This window comes from Symphodus melops (genome assembly GCF_947650265.1).
Source record: "Symphodus melops genome assembly, chromosome: 6".
Taxonomy (NCBI): Eukaryota; Metazoa; Chordata; class Actinopteri; order Labriformes; family Labridae; genus Symphodus; species Symphodus melops.
The window spans coordinates 18,078,940-18,099,952 of record NC_136696.1 but is presented as its reverse complement, the minus strand read 5'-3'; the positions used below and the strand labels follow the sequence as shown (position 1 = coordinate 18,099,952).

The 21,013-nt window shown below is 40.5% G+C and overlaps 2 protein-coding genes across 3 annotated transcripts; one reads left to right on the top strand and one right to left on the bottom strand.

Moving 5' to 3' along the window:
- Nucleotides 1-579: 579 nt before the first annotated feature.
- tbc1d2b (TBC1 domain family, member 2B) lies at nt 580-13,416 on the bottom strand. Its single transcript, XM_079346401.1, has 13 exons — nt 12,897-13,416; nt 12,025-12,175; nt 9,695-9,869; nt 8,423-8,574; nt 7,987-8,240; nt 4,841-5,260; nt 4,521-4,631; nt 4,098-4,294; nt 2,678-3,172; nt 2,471-2,588; nt 2,015-2,200; nt 1,191-1,312; nt 580-789 (listed from the first exon to the last, which is right to left on the bottom strand). The coding sequence occupies exons 1-13, from the start codon at nt 13,236-13,238 to the stop codon at nt 594-596; spliced, it is 2,919 nt and encodes a 972-aa protein (XP_079202527.1). The 5' UTR covers nt 13,239-13,416; the 3' UTR covers nt 580-593.
- LOC306825583 (uncharacterized protein) lies at nt 13,313-20,418 on the top strand. Of its 2 annotated transcripts, XM_079346410.1 has the most exons (9): nt 13,313-13,385; nt 16,383-16,415; nt 16,515-16,654; nt 17,110-17,276; nt 17,863-17,952; nt 18,314-18,479; nt 18,570-18,713; nt 18,792-19,466; nt 19,563-20,418. In XM_079346410.1, the coding sequence occupies exons 4-9, from the start codon at nt 17,122-17,124 to the stop codon at nt 19,605-19,607; spliced, it is 1,275 nt and encodes a 424-aa protein (XP_079202536.1). In that variant the 5' UTR covers nt 13,313-13,385; nt 16,383-16,415; nt 16,515-16,654; nt 17,110-17,121; the 3' UTR covers nt 19,608-20,418. The 2 variants fall into 2 exon arrangements, with proteins under 2 accessions (XP_079202536.1, XP_079202535.1); XM_079346409.1 differs by lacking the exon at nt 13,313-13,385 and having other exon boundaries at nt 16,172-16,415.
- Nucleotides 20,419-21,013: the final 595 nt, after the last annotated feature.

Here is a 21,013-nt window from a genome sequence, read left to right as displayed (position 1 = left end):
GGATGGAATGAGGAGTAGAAACTGTGAACGTCTTCATGATCAGAAGACTTTTAAGACTTAAACTGGGAGTACAGCAGAAGGTGGATCTCAGCAGACATATGTCAAGTGCATCACAAATCTTGCAAAAACAAAAAAAGTGTGTAGTTGTGGCAAACCGATAAAAAACACAGATTAAGCTAAACTATTTTAAGACTTTTGAGAAAGGAACTGTAGGCAGAAGAAAAACAAATTGGAAACAGCAAAAAGAGTAAAAAAATAGAATGATTCCTTCAGACATAAAATCACCAGCATTTAAAAACTAATCACAGCCATGTTTAAAAGAAAATACTGAATCGGACTGCAGGATTGCTGCTTTGATCTGAAAGCTGAAGAGTCAAAGGCAAAGTATACTGTTATGGCTGTCACAGAAACAAAAGCTTACAACGATGATACTTGTAGAATACAAAGGCAGGAATACTGATAGAAAGCCTGTTCGGCTTGTGATGCTTTTGGTCTTTTTTATAAGACATAAATTCTTCCGGAAAGAAAGTCTCTCTATCGCTCGTGTTTTTCTCACATTCAGAGCAGAATTCTTTAAAAAAAAAAGCTTGAGGTCAGTTATCTTCCTCATCGTCACTGACAAAGCTCCGTCTGTCCTGACTTGTCTCTCTGTCCCTGAGGAAGGTCTGTCTGATGGCCTCCAGCTCTGTCAGCTCCAGGCGGACTTTCTCCAGGTGGAAGGAGCGGCGGTTCTGGATTTGCCGCATGGGGAAAGGGTTCATGTCACCAAAAGCGATGCTCATCAGTTTCCTGCACAAGAGAAAAAAAGAAAGTATATGTAAGGAGATATGATCCTGTTCTATGGTTAACTGAGACGCACCACAGGTCTTTCTGGTTGTAACAGATGACATCACATCCCTCTCATTTTAGCTTCATTACATTAGCTTCCTGTGGGTTTTAGAATTGATTTTAAGATTTCACTTTAAAAGCAGGGACGGTGCTGGCCCCAAACTATTTAACAGATCTACTGACACCATATGAGCCAGTCTTAGATCCTCAGGTGGGAGACTCCTGGTCATTCCAAAGTCCAGACTTAAGACTAAAGGTGATTGGGCCCCTTGACTTCAGAACGACCTCCCGGAGGAGATAAGACTCACAGATTTTTTAAAGGTGCTATATAAATAAAGTTATTATTAAGTTAAGTTATGTACCTTGAATCCAGGATTGTGCGTGTGAAGTATCTCAGATACTTAAAGATGGCCGTGGAATCCTGCAGCTTTAAAAACTCTTCTTCTTTGTACTTGAACAGAGCCAGGGCAAAGCGAAAAACAATCTGTGGAGAAGAAATGATCAAAGCTATGAAATCTGTCTTGTGACTGTGTGACCGTTCTGTTCATACAACACTTATCCCAGGAGTTAGTGGACACGACCACCATACCACCATACCACCATATAGAGTGTGTCGACTTACAGAAAAAATACAGACAATAAATGTTCAGGAGAAAACTTTGCAACAACAATTGAGAAAAAAAAATAAAAAAAAATAATTATAAACTGAATAGTCGATTTCAAGGCTTGTTTTCACTGCCCTCAAGTGGTCAAAAACAGCTATTGCAGGTTTAACTCTGCTCATAGATTTTTAGCTGTGAAGGTAAGTAGACGGCCTTTGTTTTTAAACGACTGCTGCTGATGATAAAATTTATTACAACGTGCTGTGACACCAAAACAACGAGCTCAAAGTGGCTAAAAAAAAAAAGATCTACAGATCTTATAAAGAACTACAGAGGCAGCTTTTGATTCACGTTAAAACACGAGTAACCCTACCTGAAGTCTGAAGAAATATAAACATATAGACTGAATACATTTATATTAAAGTAGCTGGATATCTCTTTTGTACATGTAGCCTAATGCATCAAAACCAAATTTCTAATTCGATGCACATCTAATTTTTGGAGTTTCCATAACAGATTAGCAAACATTTAAAAACACAAATATGAGCCTACAAGATTAAAGGGTTACAGAATCCATCTCTTACCTTCGGACCTTCGTACAGAAAGGCGTCCCAGATCTTGAAGAGGATGTCGCTCACCACACTATCCACAAAAACCACCAGAAACCAGTTAAACGTGATGAGGGAGAAGTCGACCTTGTGCTGCTCAAAGTGGGCATGAAGCCGGGGGAGCTTCTCACTCATCAGGTCCTTGAACACACGCTGATCCACCTAAAACAGACATCATGATTATTTTTTAAGATTGTAAAAGAGAGTTTTACTTCCACAGAGGGGGTGAAACAGGGGAGCAGAGAGGAAGGAAAGCAAACAGCACCGATCAATGAGGTGCATTCCTTTCATGATCAGTCATGAGCAGCAGCAGCAGCAGCAGTCACAAGAACATGACATCACTGACACCACAGAAAGCCCTGGTGAGGAGGCTAAAATCTGTCCCTGATTTTATTTCCCCCCTGAAACCCAGAGTGAAACCTTTCTGTTTACCTGTGAGCCAAGCAGAGTCTTGGTGTAATAGTCTCTTGGCATGAAGACCTCCACGATGGCTATGAGGCACCAGAAGGCATCTTCTTGGTCCAGGTAGAGCAAGGCAATAGCTGCCAGCCTGAAGGAATCACATGCATACAAAAAGAAGATGTTAAAATGCATAAAAGTAGTGAAGGAGTTGGAGATGAACCACAACCCGTCCTGTACCTGTTGAGTCCTTGGCAGTAGCCGATATCTGGATTCCTCCAGGAGAACGCCATCAGGACGTTCCTGAGTTTCTGGATGCCACCTGCACTCGTGGAGGTGTAGTGCTTGTTGTTGGGCAAGGTACGCAGCAAGTCCAGCTCAATCTGCTTGGAGGCCGGGTTGGGTTTGTCTCGGGCTACATTAAGTAAGGTCTCATAATAGTCTGGCGCCAGCTGGTCCCGAAACTTCTTGACATGGATGGAGACACACCATCGCCACAACTGGGAGCGGTGCTCGTGAGGAACACCGCAACGAATGAGGGTTTTGAGCTCAGGGGAGCGCACCAGGTCTCTGTTCATGGTGCTGGCCAGATAGTTCTCCCATTTAACGCCAACAGACACCTCCTGATCCGTCATGGAGAGGGACTTGAGCTCCAGGGCTCTCACCTTCGCAACCAGCTTCTCCTCCTCTTCCTCCTCCTCGGGGACAGTCTTGAAGCCGTACACGTCGTACTCACTGGAGTTGAAATGAAAAACCATCATCAGTCAGTGACGGTCAATCCGTTTGAAAGTTTTCACCCCTTTTACAGATATCTACACATCTACTTGAACTGTCTTAGGTTCTACATCACTTCACGGTTGCCTGAATTGTCAACATAACAGTTTGTCTAAACCCGAAAGACATGACAGAGCTTGCGAAGAAGTCGAAGCGTCATACAGAAACACAAATTAGCTGAGCTAGTTTGTTTAGGTCTAAGGATAATCTTGTGAAGAAACTGAAACTTAAATTGTGTTTCCCCTTCCAGAACAAATTCTGTTTCTCTTTTAAAGTGAAAAAGCAGCTTGTCACTGCAACTTTGTTTTTCACTGTTTTAGATTATGGAGACCTGACGTATGTGAATGCCTGAGCTAAGTGCTTAAGTAATACTGACATTGTTCATCATGCTTCTCTGAGGTTTATCACTGTGGAGCCTGGACCCATCATTGAGAACTGTATTCTCAAGTGGGATGGCCTTCTTTGTCCACCAGGAGGCTTGGATGCTGGTGCACTTTTATTTACAAGGCCATGCTCGGGCTACTCAAAAAGACTGGAAAATAGCTGAACTGATTTCTTTCAATGCCTTTAAATCCAGGCTGAGGACACATGAGACGACCTCCTCTACTTTGAACTCTTTTTTAATCATTTTAATTTAAAAAGAGGTTTTACACACTTCAATGAGACTTGTCCTGGATAAATAAAGGTTAAATAAAAAGTAGAGGAGAAAGTTCCTTCATTTTTTTTAGCTACATAAAAGTGTCTCAATACTGTAATGTCATTTACATTTGTACGATTATTTCCTGGGAAAAGTTTTTTTTTTTTTTTTTTTTATATAAAGGAGAGAATTTGAAAACATACTTCCCAAAAAGAGCAGCACATGAAAACATGGCTACAGAATCCATACCTGACTGAATTGGGTTTAAAGATGGGGTGCTCCTGCTGGTCGGGGCTCTCTGCCTGCAGAGCGTCCTCTAACAACCTTGAAATGACCTCACGGGCCGGGCTCAGCTCTGAAGAAGAACACACCGGGGTTTTCACTTCTTGAAGCAGCACCAGATACTTACTCTCCACCTGACACAGTTTTGCCTCCAGGGCCGTGTACTGCAGCACAGACAACAGAAACACATTTCCTTTATAAGACCTGATGACTGAATCAATTTATAGTGTTGTCATTCATTGTTCCTACTTTCCATTTCTTAGATTAAGAGGACACTCGCTAAGGTCAATTGTGGACTTCCCTGAGAGGCTACTCAGACTTCCTGTTTCCATGAGTGGAGTAATGCATCATTTATGGATAAAAAAAACAAACCCCAACAGGATGAAGTACCTTTGCTTCTAAAGCTTTTTCTCTACTTTCTGCATTCCTGCGTAAAACTGTCAGCTCCAGGATCTCTTTGTTCAGGAACCTGTTCTGGGATTTGTAGCCTTGAAGACTGTCCTGAAATGAGAGAAACACATGCTCAGTTCAACGGGGTATTCTTTTAAAAACATGAGAATGAAGGATTGATACTCCCTGTTCTCATAATCTGCATCTTTAAAAATCTCTAGCAACAACAAACCCATGATTGTATTCCCCCCCCAGAATCATTAATTTACAAATCCACATGAACATGCTGAGACAATATTAGTTATTTGACTCCTTTGTACCTTTAGGATGTCCAGCTCCTGCTGATCTTTGAAGGGAAAGGTGGAGTTGACATCATTGCCGCTCTGCTCACTGTTCTGTGACAGCTTTATGATAACTTCATCCTTGGCCTGGATCGTCTCCATCAGCATTCCCAGCTGATCGTTTATTTCCCCCACTTTTATTTTCAGGCCCTTCAGCTCCTGTTGCAGACTCTCTTTCTCCAGAGCCAGACGCTCCATGTGACCACACAGTGCATGGATCTGTCCGTCTTTTTCCTGAAGCAGCGACTGATCTGACTGATCGATCTCCTCCTGGGTCACTGACGAGCCTGGAGTCAGGTCTGACGACGCAGGGGGATCTGCAGCAGGGGCAGGAAGTCGAACTGGCTGCCTCTCACACTGTGACGTTCTCAGAGTCTGCTGCAGAAGTCTCACCAGCTCCTGGTGGAAGAAAGAAGATCACTTCGCCTGTCAGAGTCAGATCACGCTTCAATTCTTCTCAGATGGTTCATTCAAATTGGATTTTATTTTTTTTCTTCGACTTCTTGTAAAGCACTTTGGTTTGCCGAAAGGATTGTTGTGAAGGGCTGTATAAATAAAGTACTTTTACATTTATATTTACAAACCACAAAACAACATCCATAAGGAAACACATCACATATTGTTCATTTCTTTCTCTCTAATATAAGCTTTGGAGTACATCATTAAGGCAGTGGGTCCAAAGCTTTTTTTAGCTCATGACTCCACTAAACTCTGAGTAAGCATCCAAAACATACAGCTTACTGCTTAAATTGTTTTTTTTTTTGATCAATGATCATTTTTGGTAGTGTTACAAGTACACATACATACATATAGAGAAGTCAGGAGGAGATGTGTGCACAAAGAGAAGGATTTTATTTTGCTCAGTGCAAGAAATGTGCAGTCAGGTGATGGTGTGTTAGAAAGGCTGGAAATAAATGACAGACGCATTACGCATGGTTAAGAGGAAGACAGAGATACCGCAAGTTTGCCAGATTTTAGATGGGCGAGAGGTGTAGTAGCACTTAAGTTATTTTAAGGAAGAATTCCACAATGTATTTTTAATTGAATAATAACTGAGAATTTCAAGGGACCCCATTTCCTTTCCACCCGAGCCCATATGGGGTCTGGACCCCAGGATGAGGTTGGGAAAGCCTGCATTAAGTTTTCCATAATATATGCTGCACACCTCATGTGAAACACACAAACACTAGCATTAAAACATGTTCATCACATGTAAAGCTTGTTTTTGTTGGGATAGGGGTCTGAGCCTGTGCATAATGTCAACTCAAAAAAATCTGTTTGTGTCAATGTAATGTACTAACTTCATTTTCAGACCTGAGGATGCATGGCGACAACAGCGAATAATCTTATTACACTATGTGCTTTGGTCCACCAGAACTGAACGGTGACAAATTATTTCCGGGAACGCTTACACAGAAGCATCCAGCTGACTCACGCACTCAGAGTAACTGAGTTCATTCTTGGTAAAAGGTTTAGCTTGCAGTATATAAAAAAAACAAAAACAAAAACAAAAAAAACACTTGACAGGGGAAGAGTAACCACTTAAGTTATGTTTTAATCGAGCTCGCATTGCAGCCATTACGGCCAATCAGCTCATCTCAAAACACTGAAACAAGAACAGAGAGTAGGGGGAGGAACGACACAGATGGGATTGTTGTTAGGAGAACTGCCGTTTCCTTGTTTCCCCGCCTGACTAGCATGACTAATCATTTCTGTCTGCTTGTCATAGTGAGAGCGAGAGAGATCAGGACTGCACACAACCTCAGACCGGAGCTGAATGAAATACAACCAGAGCGTATTTCTTCTGATGTAGATTAGTTCCTCAGTATGGATGAAGTTGTTAATGACAAGACTATTATTACCTCTGGAAAACTTGCAATGAGAGACAGCGCTGATAGAAAAGCTTAGAGACGATACTGTTCAACATTATAACCACCCTGCTGGCCCTGAACCATGACTGAAAAACTCTGTGCCCGCTGATTACATGTTCTACTGGTCCGCTCATTTATGTGATACTGATGGTTTTTTTCAGTGATTGTTTTCCGACTAATACATTACATTTGCAACATCAGCATTTCTTAAGCCCGTCCGTATGCATCATAGCTGGAAGGCAGCCTCTGACAACAGCTTCACTGCTGCCCCTCCCTACACTCGGGTTGTACTCATGTAGTTATTTTCCAAATCAAAAATAATGTTCCAGGGTCAGTGGTTATGCTGGTGGTGGGGACAGTGGTCTTGAAAAGCCACTGCCCCCCCCCCCCCCCCCCCATCAGCCCTGTTTGTCAAATGCAAAGGATACTACAAACTCTGTCTATTAAGTGACATACATCATGCCAGGATTTTCAATCCACGTACAACAACATGACACAATGTTAGAACCAAACCTTTAGAGCTGCAACTTCTCAAATTATTTGTTCTAATAACGGATTAGTAATTTGATTTATAAGACATCACTAATTGAACAAAATCACAAAAATCATAATTCACAAAGCAAATGTGTCGTCTTCAAATAGGACCTGGGGATGCAAATGTACAACTTGAAAAGTTGGCTTTGTATACTCAAACAGCCGGGATCAGTGACACTGGTGGGCTAGTGAATTGGGGACAAAGTGCTCCAATCGGGCGGCCCACGGTTCAAGTCCGACCTGCGGTTCGTTTCATGCATGTCATTCCCCGCTCTCTTACCCATTTTTCCAACTCCATCCACTGTCCTATCTAACTAAAAGGCAAAAAGACCTGGAATCACAGACGCAGATATACGCAGAATCAAGAACCCAAATAGTTGTGCAGTATGTCTTCTTGTCAATCAGCGTACCTCCGAACACACAGTTATAGATGAAAAGCCTTTCAGTGGTTTAGAGAGATAATTCAGGTACAAAGTTTCACCAACTGATCAGGGAACTGACAAATCAAAGTTAGCCATTTCCCCAACCTCCTCATGATGATCAGTCCCACAGCATGCTATTTGTTCCATTTGATGAATGTATTAGTTTCTTTTTAAATATAAACGGTATATATATATATATATATATATATATATATATATATATATATATATATATATATATATATATATACATATATTATTTTGCAGAGAGAGAGACAATGGAAGTGAAACACTGTACCTTCTGACTGGCCAGCTCCTCTCTGAGCTTGGTCTGTTCCTGCTGCATGCGGCTCAGTTCTTCCTGTTGACTCTGGAGGCGAAGCTGCATCTCAATAGGTTTGCTGCAGCTGGTCTCCACTGGAGAAGTCTCCGCACTGCGTGTCCCTGCGTTTCGTCCGAACATCCCGGAGCCCATCATTTCACGAAGCATAGGCCTCCGAGGCCGCGATGAGTTGCGCACAAAGTCGAAAGTAAATGCTGACCCGAAGGAATCTAAGAGAAGGGAACATTTTACAAATGGTTTAGGTAAAGTGAAAGACATGAACAGAAAACTCTCAGAGGGAACCTAAGAAGATTAGAGCAGGGAGAATTTGTTTTTTGAATACTGCACTATTTGACAGTTTGTCATAGCTTTGAACATTAAGGCTTAATAACTCAGCAGAGGTGAGGCGTACTTCTGTGTGTGTCTGGCTGATGTTTCGGCTCAGCGAAGTCCTTGGGTGGAGCATCCACCAGCTCCCACTCCTCCGTGCTGCTGTTGCCTGTGTAAAACACACTGCGTCTGCTCTCCCCTCCTCTCCCTGGCCGCAGGATAGACATGGAGTTCCTGACAGAACAGAAACCAGATAGGAGGATGAGTAAGACCAAGACTGGGCTGGAAAATGAAATGCAATGTAATTTTTTTTTTTTTTTATTTAGCAACAGGGAAACCTGATCGTGTGCTACTTGTAAAAATAACATTGGCACAAACATTGTAGGGGTCTTTCACAAGCAGGCCCCAGAGCTACAGTTAAGTTAAAAAAGAAAACCCAACAACAGCCCTACACCCTATGGTTTGGTGAGCACCAGTCACAGATATAGTGTCTATGATAAACAATGATCAGATGACATAGAAGGGGACACTCGAGCCTTTATCGTCTCTGCATTCTCAAGTGTCAAATTAACAAGCTCTCACAGACCGGTGTTTTCACACCTCTGAATGTGAGAGCAGTGAAAACACACGAGTGTTTGTGTGCAGCTATCGCAGTGTTTGAGCCACGTTTCCATCACACATCTATCTAGCAGAACGAACAGCTTCACTTTTTATCAACAGCCACGTCCACAGCGGCACACATACAGATCTCACTTCACTTTATGAACCCAACTGTGACACAAATATAACATTTCTAATCTTCTTCAAACGCCTTTGAAATTCAGTTGCTTGTACTTGTGGTCATGGGTTATACATGCAGAGCAAAAACACTGATAAAAAGGTTGAAAACCAAATGATAAAGTTAGGATATTTGACTGACTTAAAAATACAAGAAGCTAAAGAATCCTAAACAGGCTGAACAAAAAAAAACGGTTATGAAAAGGTAGTTTAAGCGCTCCTTGATTCCTTTGCACCTTTACAAATAACCCATCTTTTAATAACGAATTAAAAACCCATTTCCATGTGACAATTGTGTCCTTTCAGAGTGTTGCATCATCTGAATAGATGTGATGTGCGCCCTAGAAGAGTAACTGCTGATGGTTGCATGCTAGAGCAACTGATTGAATCAGGGATGTAACCATTTCCTCTGCTGCGTGAAGCAATGAGAAGGGTTTTTTCTTTCCTAAACACAGCTCAAACTAGTTGTACCTGTTCAGCTGGGACTCAACACAAAAGCTTGAAATGGCACTTCCTTTAAAAAAAGAAACGACAAAATCAACCTGATAGCATGCAACACGCTTTTGTTCGGGCTTACCTGAGCTCTGTGCCAAAGTTTCTGAGGGAGAAGTTGAGGGTGTTTGTGGAAGCAGCAGAAGGACCTCTGGCTGAATGGATCCCCACGTTTCCTCCCCTGTCGGACTCAGCCTCCATGGCAAAGTCACTGCGGATGTTCTCCAGGCTGGTACTGAGCTTCTCAAGGACTAACAAATCTGAAACAACACACAGTGTCCATGAGAAAAATCATTTATAATGTTACCCCATTGCTTATATTTACCCAATAGTCCTCCTTTAAAATCGTACGTGTTTGTTAATCACCCCAAAGAGATCCAACCAGGAAGTGAGTTGATGTATAAATGAACCAAGAATGTTGTTTGTGGTAACAGGAGCAGCTCTCTAACCATCAGAAAATACAGTTTGTAGCATGTGTGCAGGAAATACATAAAGTTTCCACCAAGTATGAGATAAGCTGGAACACTTTTTTTAACAAAAGTCCAAGCAGCTCCTCAATTCTGATCAGCCTTCTTTGCTCTGATAAAAAAAAAAAACACATGATATATCCAAGATCAAACCTTGTTTCTCCTCTCCTTAGTACGTAGCTAATACAACGTTTGACCTCTTAAACTCCGCCAAGACTGAATGTTTAGTTTACAATCCACGCAGCCTTAAAGCAACATCAAATGTTTCATGTCCTCTTCACAGCTGGAGGGGGAAATTTATGCGAAGGCGATCCTGTGGATTTTACACAATGTCACAGCAGCCACAGATTTCATCAGAAGCTCACAGATGAAAAGGTCAAGGACTTCTGAGTCACAAATGACACAAGACGGCGAAAAAATGTCAACATATCAAAACAACGTTTGTGCTCTCCAATCTTTACTTTCAGTAACTGCTTCAGGTTTTTTTTTTTAGGATTCAATAGGAGATGATTTGCTTTGTGTAGGCCTGATCATTGTTAACAAAACGTCAGAGTTAATACCTTCCTATCAGATTTGATGGATGTACATGTTCAGAGAACACCCTATGTTTGCCTCTTTAAAAGAAGGAGAAATAAGGAGGCTCTCACGAGTCATTTCATGAATCCTTCACAAATCTGCCTTCAGTTAAATGACTATTAGTAACTCAGGAGAAACATTTACTAGGACTAATGTTCTCATAGAGTTACCAAGCACAGTCTGTATATCACACATGTATCTCATGTTTCATGTAGCGTCACGACAAAGCTGAACTCTTGTACTTTTCTAGTCTTCTGACTACTCAAAACATTCACACCTTTTGTCACACTGATGACGCTGCTAAGTAAAGTCTCTATCAGAAGTAACTTTCAACCTTTCAAACACATTCATAGTGTGCATGTCCCATGTATGGTAATTCCCCACTCTCTACCCCTGATATCTATCTATATCCACTGCAGTGTCAGAACCCCCCCCCCCCCCAAAAAAAAATTTGAAAAACAGACTGTAGAAAAAAAATAAATAAATTAAGGAATTCTCAGTGATGTTACACATTGATTTCTGAAGCGTTCACCATAGCAACAGCAGTTTTTTTTGCACTTACACTTTTGTCAACTCCAGTGGTTTTTGGTCACACACAACAGAATAAGGTCAAATTCATGACACAGGCGCAGCGCGGAGGACGCAGTCATATATTGACTTACAACATTTCGGTGCTTGACCTTCATCAGTGAAACGGACTGATAAGACACGTTTGCATTTAAAGAGACACAGAAATGTTGCTGAGAAATACATGACAGTAGGAACTGTTTGGGAGCTGATGAATGCATTAAAGTCAAACACCCACTAAGGAAGCTGTTAATGCCTTCAGTCTGCTTTTTGATTCTCTTGATTTAAGCAGAGCTTATGGCAGCCCTGCACACACACTGTTCTAGAAGGAACTGCCACCAAAAACACTTGTTTAATTATTAATCCATCCGACACAGATGTTTACTTAAATGCGAGTGTCTGGATATGACTAAGAGTTAAAATAAGCATTGAGATTTCATTGCTGTCTGATTTCATGCTTTACTTTTTCGATATCTTGTATACTTCTGCCCAAACAGTTCAGCTCTTTCAATATGCTACTGTTTTTTAAACTTGATCTTATTTACTTACGTTTCTTGGCAGTGTGAGAACTGCAGTTTGTTTGCGGTCTATTTTTTTTTTCTATTTCCGTTTGGTTTTTGTTCTTCTGATACCACAACCTGTTGTGTGAACAAGCATGGAAATAAATCTGATTCCAGTTTTTGGTCTGTCTGTCTGTCTGTCTGTTTGTTTGTTCGTGTGTGTGTGTGTGTGTGTGTGTGTGTGTGTGTGTGTGTGTGTGTGTGTGTGTGTGTGTGTGTGTGTGTGTGGTTGTGTTCCTGCCTACCATTATCTTTGCTCACGAGGCCTGTAGGTGGGTAAGCAAGAGTCGGGGAGCTCCAGCTGTCTCTCTGACCGGACCCTCGCGTGTTGCTGAATTCCCAACGTTTCTGCTGGAGCTGCTGCAGCCAGAAATGCATCACCTGCCTGCTCGGAGCCTGAATATACAGAGAGACCAAAGGTTAAAAGAAAAAAACATCAATCTGTAATGAAGTGACACCTTAGCTAATAATATGACCCAGGCTGTGAAGCTAAATAAAATGAATATACTTTTTAAAGTATCAGAAGAGGCCTTTAATAAGCAGGTCACTGTGCAGATCTGTCATGTAAAGAAGGACACAGACACGAGTTTCACTCTCGGTTTCATCCTTGGGCTCTGAAAGCTGTTTTGATTTGACCAATCTTAACCATCTGCTACATACGATGCAGACTTTAAAAACACTAGTGAAACCAGGGACACCTGTGTTGACACTGCGAACCCATCACCACAGTCACATGACAGCACAGAAGACCAACACACCATCACATGAAGAGCTGTGACCCTCTGCTGTGCAAAGAGGTCATGGGGCCTGATGAGCTCATTTCAAATCTGAGCCTAAAATGACCTCAGAAAAGTGCCCTCACAGTGTTATGGTCCTATCAGCTGAACAATGTGCTGACTAAGCTCTGTAGTCTGGAAAAATATAACCTGCATGTGGAATTGATTTTTTTTTCTTCCAACCAGCTTCTCATTAAAAGTTCAAATCACAGCGAAGAATGGCAGAGAATAAATGAAGCTGGAATGGGTGTGTCTGCACGAAGAGAAAGGAAGTGACAAATGACAGCAGACTGTAGCTGTTGCAAAAAAAAACATGCTGAAAAGTTTTTGGTTTTTTTTACCTTAAGCAAAAACTCCTTCCCGACTGTGCGGATCTCAAACTGACCCTCCTCTCCTTCCACATCGTAGCTGAAGGCAGCGTCCCCGATCTCGATGTGTCCGAGCGGCAGGGCGTCCTGTTGAGTCTTGAAGTAATACAAGTAACATTTCCTCGGATCATACACGAACCACCTCGGCTTGTACCCTCTCAGAGGCCCCTTACCGGACAGTTTGTTCAAGTACCCGCACAGCTTGGAGGCCTGCTCCTTCGCTCCCTCCACCTCCTCCACATCCAAAGACCTGGAGGTGACGACCCGAGCAGCCGAGCACGAGCTCGCGTCGCTGCCATCCTCCTCTTCGTGCATCTTTCCTCCAACTTTCTTCTTCGTGCGGCAGCGCAGCGGATGCCCACTCTTGTTTCCATCCGCATGACTGCCTGGCCTGCCTCCTTTGGGAAGGGGAACATGGGAAATGTAGTGTGCTTCAATGTTGACGTGGAGGAGGAACGACGTGTAAGTGTTTTTGAGAACAGGTGTGCCGCTAGGTGGTGCTGTTTGACCAGCGGTACAACACAACCGTTGTGGAAGAGAGGGATACATTTCTGTTTTCATGTGAAGTAATTTAGCCTACTTAAGTTACGTTCATTTCGAGTCTAAGAATCTTAGAGGTAAAAACGAAAATAATTTGTCGGATAATAAAGATAAGTAACATTTTTAGATTTGACTAGTTATGAAAAGCAACTATCATAAATGAAAAATCTTTGCCAGGAGCCTATTCTTGCGACACATCTGTGACAGGATGTAGGGCAATTGAAAAAAAAAATTGTTATTAAGTGATTTAATCTTATCATTATATCGATAAACGAAAATAGTTTATTCACATTATACAACTTTAAAAGCATTATGATCCATGGAGAGGTTTAACATTGATCTAGCTGCAAAATATGAATGCACAAATCTGTGTCGTGAGTAGTTTTCTACACATCAAGATGAAAGCTATAAAGACAGTCAAACACAGGCAAAATGAGCTGCATTAAATCTTTTATGCTTTGTCCCCTTGAACGTTTTGTTTATTCTTTAGGACTAAAGTACACCATGGCTTCAGACTTAACGCTCTATTACCAGTCCTATGGGATGTACTCTTTGTCTTGAGCAAGCCCAAGAGAAAACTTGACCTATATGTCTAAAGAAATACGGCATCAGGCTGTAAAGATTGGGGGACTGGGATGCAAAATAGCACACACAAATATGTATTGTTTTTAATAAGCTGCTTTGTTTAGATTGGTTAAAAATGAAGGAACAAAGTCGACATGTATGGGCTTGTAATTTATATTTAAGTTTATATTTAGGTAACGAAAACCAAAATATTTGATCCCCCCCAAAAAATGGGTACAACAAAACTATGAAAGTCTAGTTTCAAGTTGAACTGACAGACAAATGTCCCCAGGAGAGAAAAACACACTGTGAAAGTAGCTCTGTTGCAACCCACAGTACAGTTCATCTTTAAACAGTCACAAACAAATGTTCAATGAAACTCCATAATTATGAAACATGTTAATTTAAATTGATAGATTAAAGTAGAGTCCATGTTTCAAATATTACGATTGCATACACATTGTAAGCTTTGATTAAAAAGTGCATGCCAAAGATAGGTGATTTAATCGTTTTGACATTTAACAGACACCAAGCAATCTCTGACCTTTCAGAGACCTACATCCTGTCACAGATATGTCGCAAGAATACTGGCGAAGATTTTGTCAGGTAACTGTTTGATATCTCTGCTTCCTTTTAGTGTCTCTTTTTCTGAAATATAAAATACATTTCTGTGTTGTTCACATATTGCAAATAGATCAAGATATTATAGGCAACATGATACTGAGTGTCACACAATGATGCCTTGATGACATTTAGACCCCAAACCTCTTAGACGCCCACATAATGCCTTACAAAGACATATAAAAAAACTACCATGCAACACAATTCAGATGATGTTGAAATACTCCATGCTAATTAACAAATACTGAGTTGTGCAGACAATAAAACTCATGAGTTAAATGGTGGCTGTTAATATTTGGTGATTTTCAAGTTATGTTGTTTACCACAATCAAACATTTTCCAAATTCATAAAAAATAAAAAAAAACATCTCCCGTCTTAACCCATCAGAAGGCCGGAACATTTTGTAATTTATCCAGGCCTATGTGATATCATGTACTCATTATTTTTTTTTACATTTTTAACTATTCCTTACAAAGAGTATCCTCACAAAGACGAAAGAAAGAGGATTGGAGGAGGTGGCTGAAAAAAAGAACAGTCAGACTTCTCTGAAGTTTAAGCTGAATAAGGAGTGGACTTCAAATTCTGGACAGTTTTTGAAATTGATTGTAATGTACTGTGATTATTCATAACAAAACAAAAACACAACTATATGGCTCTGGTGATTTGTGAAATGTAACTTACTAGTCTATTCACAATTATTCTTATATCTGGAGTTCGCTGTCACCTCATCATTTAGTTAGTTTATATTTCTTATCTAAACCAAAGTTGTCTACTTAAGTTGTATGTCTGTCAATGTAAGATGATGATTTTGGCCTTGACAATAATCTGGTTTTAATTTCCAACCACAATCCATTGCCTTACCAAGATTACAGGTTTGCACTCCCAACCTCAGTTTAGGTTATTGACCTGACTCTCAGTCCAACCTCTTTCCAATATTATCATTCCCATATCCAACTAAAATGCAATATCTGTAAAAAGTTAGAGCCCAACGTCATTCTGAAGCAACACTGATGTTAAACACCATGCCAAGTGTTATAAAAATACATTTTGGCATTTAGAACCCCTCTGATCACATGTTTGATCAACTGTCTTAAAGGACAACAGCGGCGTTTGCTCTGAAATCGATGAGTCATCCCGCCCTGTATGACTGTTTCTGGTTACTGTCTCTCCCCCACAGGGAGGTCCCATGTAGCAAAACCAATGAAGATGATACACATCCACCTCTTATCCATTGGGGAAAGAGTTAGGCATCATTATTTGACAACTCTAAAACCTTATATACAAGGTTGGGATTGATGTCATCTTGTAAAATCTCTGCTTACAAAGTGAACCTCTGAAATATTTCCAATGTCAGAAAACATAGCTCAAGTGTTGACGCAACTTTTCTCCCATACACTAAAATAATCAGACAGAGTGGGTAAGATACGTAAAACCAACGCACACAAACCACAGTTTCTGTACAGCTTACTTTCCGTTTCTCTTCAGGAAGCTCTCTGCTTTGTTCAGCAGCCCTCAGTCTGTCATGCAAATGAGCTGTTTGTACTCTGATGTGCTGTCGCCTCAGCACCAATGCTTTCCAAGCAGGTGGAAAAAGCTTGTGCAACTGTAAATGTCATGTGTCTATATCTCTCATGTTAGGTCAGACTCCCTCAGATGAACTGCAGTTACAGAGGTTAAAGACCCTTTACAAGTGTTGAGAGAACCATTTGTAATGTTTTCTGAAATGATAATAGGTTCAAACCACAGCCTACCAATCTCCAGGAAAAGTAAGTACTCTCTTTACACCACAGTTTGAAATTAATTAAATTCTACATTTAAATGAGCAAAGAGTCTTATTGTCGTTTTTTTTTTCTTTTCATTTTCAGGGGTTGAACGGAATTTCTGCATACTGGAAAAACAGGAACCCAGCTCTGAGAGGACCTGCCACTTTTCAGGGTCAAGGACAAAGGATCATAGAAAGACAAAATCCCCCTGCCTCAGGACCTGCCGGACATTTTGTCTCAAGGTAAGTGCTGCCACCACCATAAATGGTATCTCTCTCTGCTTTAATGAGTGACTTATTAACCATCTACAGTGTGACAAAAAAGCAGAGTTCAATGGAAATATAAGTCGGGTTAAAGAAAACGTATTTTGAGACTGGGCGAGAGCTTTGGATGTTGTGACATTGGATGTTTTTTTTAACTATGCAAAGTTAAACCATTCAGGGTTTGAATTTCCTTGAATTTCTCTCGGGATCAATAAAGTATCTATCTAATATGTTTAGTACCTACATCAGCATACAAGTGAAAGATAAGTTTTTTCCTACTGTCTGTTTAAAGCCAGAACTGAGAGAACACAGAGTAACATGTAACGTCAGGCTGACTCCTCCTGGAAAATAAGCAAATTAGACAGTTAAAAGCCTCACTGTAAGCGTTGGGAAATGAATGCTGGCTGTCTTTACCGTCTGTCTGTGTGCCATAGGAGAGGCTGAAGATGGAGCAAGGAAAAACAAAAGTGGATTCATACAGGGATGGAACTGAGGGGAGACTAAGGGAACTGGCTTCAAAGTGGTTCATAGAGACGCAAGTGCCGTTCATTGTTCATAATGGCTTCTTCCCTTCTTGGTTCCTGGGCTTCATTACAAGAAAGTAAGTGTTTATTCATATATTTTATATATACGGGATGGAAAAAACTTTTTTTTTGGCTTCAAACTGCTTTTGTAAGGATTAAGAATTCACTTCTTAATATTAAAATAATTTATTTATGACAAGAAGAGATCAAATTTCCATATGTGCTGTTAAGTAAAAAAGAAAAAAAATCCAATTTCTAAATATGGAGCTATTAAAGAGGATGTATTTTAATAAAAAAGTTGCTATTAGTTGTCAGGCAAGTCTTTAACACAAGTCTGCGGTTAAAATTTGTGGTTGAAGTTTAAAAAGCACCAACTATAACCTGCTGCCCTTTCCTCTGGCAGACTTACTGTCAAGACATCTGCATAAAGAGCACAAGGGACAGTTTCGTCACATTATGTGTTGTGCTCACTAAGACATGAGAGCCAACGGATTTTCCTTTGACAAGATGTAATTTCCAAGGTGAATTACACATGTCTTAGTACAGTACATTGGAAATGTAGCTGCCTAACTGCTTCTGGTAACTCAAACCAAACTGGAAACACCTACAGTAAGACTTGTTTTCTTAGTTTGTGTTTTTAAGTTCTTTGTGTTACGTGTTTAGGGATGCTGAAGAGATACTCAGAGAAAAAGAGCTGGGCTGTTTCCTGATCCGTCTCAGTGATAAAGCCATCGGATACATTCTCTCTTATAAGTGAGTATTTGTTTCGAGTAAGTGTCCTGTTGAAAAGAAAGCCCATTTGTAAATGAGCTTCACTATACTAACTAAGCATCAGTTTTATTAAGAGTCCATGGTGAGACTAGTTTTATTTTCTAAGCTGTTTTGTAGGATAATTATATCAGTGGACAGTTTTGAGCTTGCCTAAACTATATATCTTATTACCGCCATCTTAAACAAACTCCCTTTTGAAATTGTTAGAGCTATTGTTTTGGGTTCTTTGAAATTATAAGTACTTTTTATTGTAGTCTGATGATCTCACTCTGATGATAACGTTGGGTCAAAAAGAACGTGTTGAGAGTCACAGCGTTAACACACATTTTATTTCCTGTTGCAGAGGTAGAGATCGATGTCGGCATTTTGTGATCAACCAAAGTGAATCAGGGCAGTTTGTCATCTGTGGAGACTCTGAAGGACACAAGACAGTCACTGATCTCATAGAGTACTACAAGACCTGCTCCATTCAGCCATTTGGAGAGTATCTGACATCTTCGTGTTTTGAGGTAAGTTAAATATCCTTAATGACATTCTGCAATTGAGAATACTAATGATCTTGGATCAATAAAGGTCTGACCATGGTTTCATTCTCACAGATGCTGAATGAAAATCTGTATGATGTAATCCAGGTTAGTCCGAAAGAAGAGCCTGCAGCCACTGTCAGGGATGATTTAAATGTGCACATGAGAAGCACAGAGCAGCTACCTACTAGGCCACCAAAGAGTGGCAGGACTCAAGAGGTGAGTAGACATTTTCAAAAGACTACTAAAAAGTCTGTATTAGCTGACTAAAAGAATCTGCCATGTTTTGTAAAACAGGAAGTACCACCGCTGCCTCGGAGAAGCAGAAACCTTGATGCCCCTCTGAATGACCAGGACAATGTTTTGTATGCTCAGCTCAGGAAACAATCACCCAGGGAGAGACCAAGATCCCAACTCCTCACTCATGACATTATAGCAAGAGATAAGGACATAGGCAGGGTTAGTCCTCCGTCCAGACCTGACTCTTACTCCCAGCTATGCTTGTTGGACACAAAAAGCAGATCTCTGCCTCTTCTGGACAAGTCTGATGGAGATCAGTCTTACAGCCTGAGTGCACCTCCGCACACACCACCAAGGCTTTCCCCGAGGCCTGTCAGACAAGCTGCTTCCTGCAGCCCACAACCAGAGAAAGCAGACGTGTGCAGCCGGCTGAGCAGCAGCAGCCACAACCCGGCGCTCACGAATGATAGTGTTGTCTATCACCTGGTGGGCAGGCCTGGTTGTCAGAAAACTGCAACGTCCGAGCCAAGATCATTGACATCAGAGGAGCGTGAGGATTCAATGTATGCTGAAGTCTCAACAGAAGCTCTCCTTTGCCGGATCCCTCATGTTGATAAATTCAAGATGATTCCTGTTCATAAGGATGCAGCCCGACCTGAACCTGATAGTAACACTTATGAGTCTCTGGAGGACATCAGACCAAAACATAACCACTCATCCTGGGGGTTAAAGGTCAGTTATGTTTACAGACAAAATACTTTCATTTGAATAGCTCCTTGTAAAGAAGATGTACTAACAAAGTAAATGTTTTTTTTAAACATATTACAGACTGATAAATGGAAATGGCTGTTCCCTGAGGCCAGGAGGAAATAGTGAAGATGTTGCCTTACCAGCATCTGGAGGAAAAAGTGAACTACGATTCCTTTCACACTACAGTGATCTTAATGATGCACACTTTGTGGAGTTTTCATTTTTTTAAAATTCATATTCATAGCTCTTAAAAAAACACATTTTTGTATTATTTATGTATTTATCTGAAGTGATGTATATACGCATGAATTTTTATATTTATAAGAACAACGTTATTTACACAACTCCAAAAATCGTTTTTTTTTTTTTATTTACTTTTTTTTCTAAGTCACTAAGGCAAGTTCTTATTGGATCTATTTTACACTAGAAATCATTGTATCATCAGTGAAAAGGGTGCACAGTTCATCTTTAAACAGTCAGTTGTTTGTTTATTGTACACCTCATCTTTCAAACGTGCTCTAGCTAGTTACTGCCATCAATGCAGCTCTTCAGTCAGAGGAAACTTTATTTGCATGACGTTTTTAAAAATCTGTACTATATGACGGCAATAGGGAAGTGGGTCAAACATGTTCAAAATATCATTCATTATCGTCTATGATCTACTGCTCTTACTATAGTTATCACCAAAGCCCCAGTGTGACTCAATACTTTCCATGGTTAGCTTAGTCAGAAATTCAACAGCTGCAGAGTTTGGGTATGGAAAACTTGGGCTGTGTGATGTAAAGAAGTAAGGGGTTTTCTTTGCAGGATATGAGACGCTATCCAGGATGTATTTACCCCCTAAAATATCAAAACATCCAACTTACAAGGTCAACAGTATTTTGAACACTGTATCTTCCAGATTCTGTACACTCAATAAAGTGTCAGTGGCTTACTATATGAAATTTGATTCTCTTCTTTTGAACACCATTTCATCAGTTGTTTTTTGCACCTGAGAGTAAAACCAATATGTAACACATGATATTAAGCACAGTATAGTGTAGTATAAATCAATTCTGTAACGTACTATACCAACAGCACACATTGTGTGGGGTTGTACAAATATGGATAAGCAAGAGAAAATTAAAGAAATGAATATTATCCAAAATATCCTTTCCTGTCACAGTTTGCTTTAGTATCCAATAAACACTGATAAGCATTACTCCACTGTGAAAACCTGCTGAATAAAACACATGAATATAAACATGAATAAATATCATGAATTTTCCAAGGTATTATCTCATCCTTCACAACAAAATTGTATGTATTTACAAAAAAGGAAAACGTACGGAAATGAAAATAATACAAAACATGAGATTCTTTAACAGCATGTCATGAAGCGTTTTGTTAAGACCTCCACTGTCACTATGCTAAGAAAGCTCAGCGCGCCATTTTAAATCAGATTCAATCAGACAAGATCACCATGGGGGGAAATCAGAACGAGTTTCACACTCCATTTGGCTTCTAAACAGTATTGGCTGCTTTACAAC

Bases quoted from the DNA above. Each gene is read 5' to 3' on its own strand.
- tbc1d2b (XM_079346401.1), bottom strand. From the start codon at position 13,238: ATGCACGAAGAGGAGGATGGCAGCGACGCGAGCTCGTGCTCGGCTGCT. The intron at 9,870-12,024 runs GTAGGCAGGAAC...GTGTTGTTTCAG, and splicing joins CCTCGTGAGCAAAGATAATG to ATTTGTTAGTCCTTGAGAAG. The intron at 4,295-4,520 runs GTACTTCATCCT...TCTGTGCTGCAG, and splicing joins AAAAAGCTTTAGAAGCAAAG to TACACGGCCCTGGAGGCAAA.
- LOC306825583 (XM_079346409.1), top strand. From the start codon at position 16,361: ATGTTTTCTGAAATGATAATAGGTTCAAACCACAGCCTACCAATCTCC. The intron at 16,416-16,514 runs GTAAGTACTCTC...TTTCATTTTCAG, and splicing joins CCTACCAATCTCCAGGAAAA to GGGTTGAACGGAATTTCTGC. The intron at 18,480-18,569 runs GTAAGTTAAATA...TCATTCTCACAG, and splicing joins TGACATCTTCGTGTTTTGAG to ATGCTGAATGAAAATCTGTA.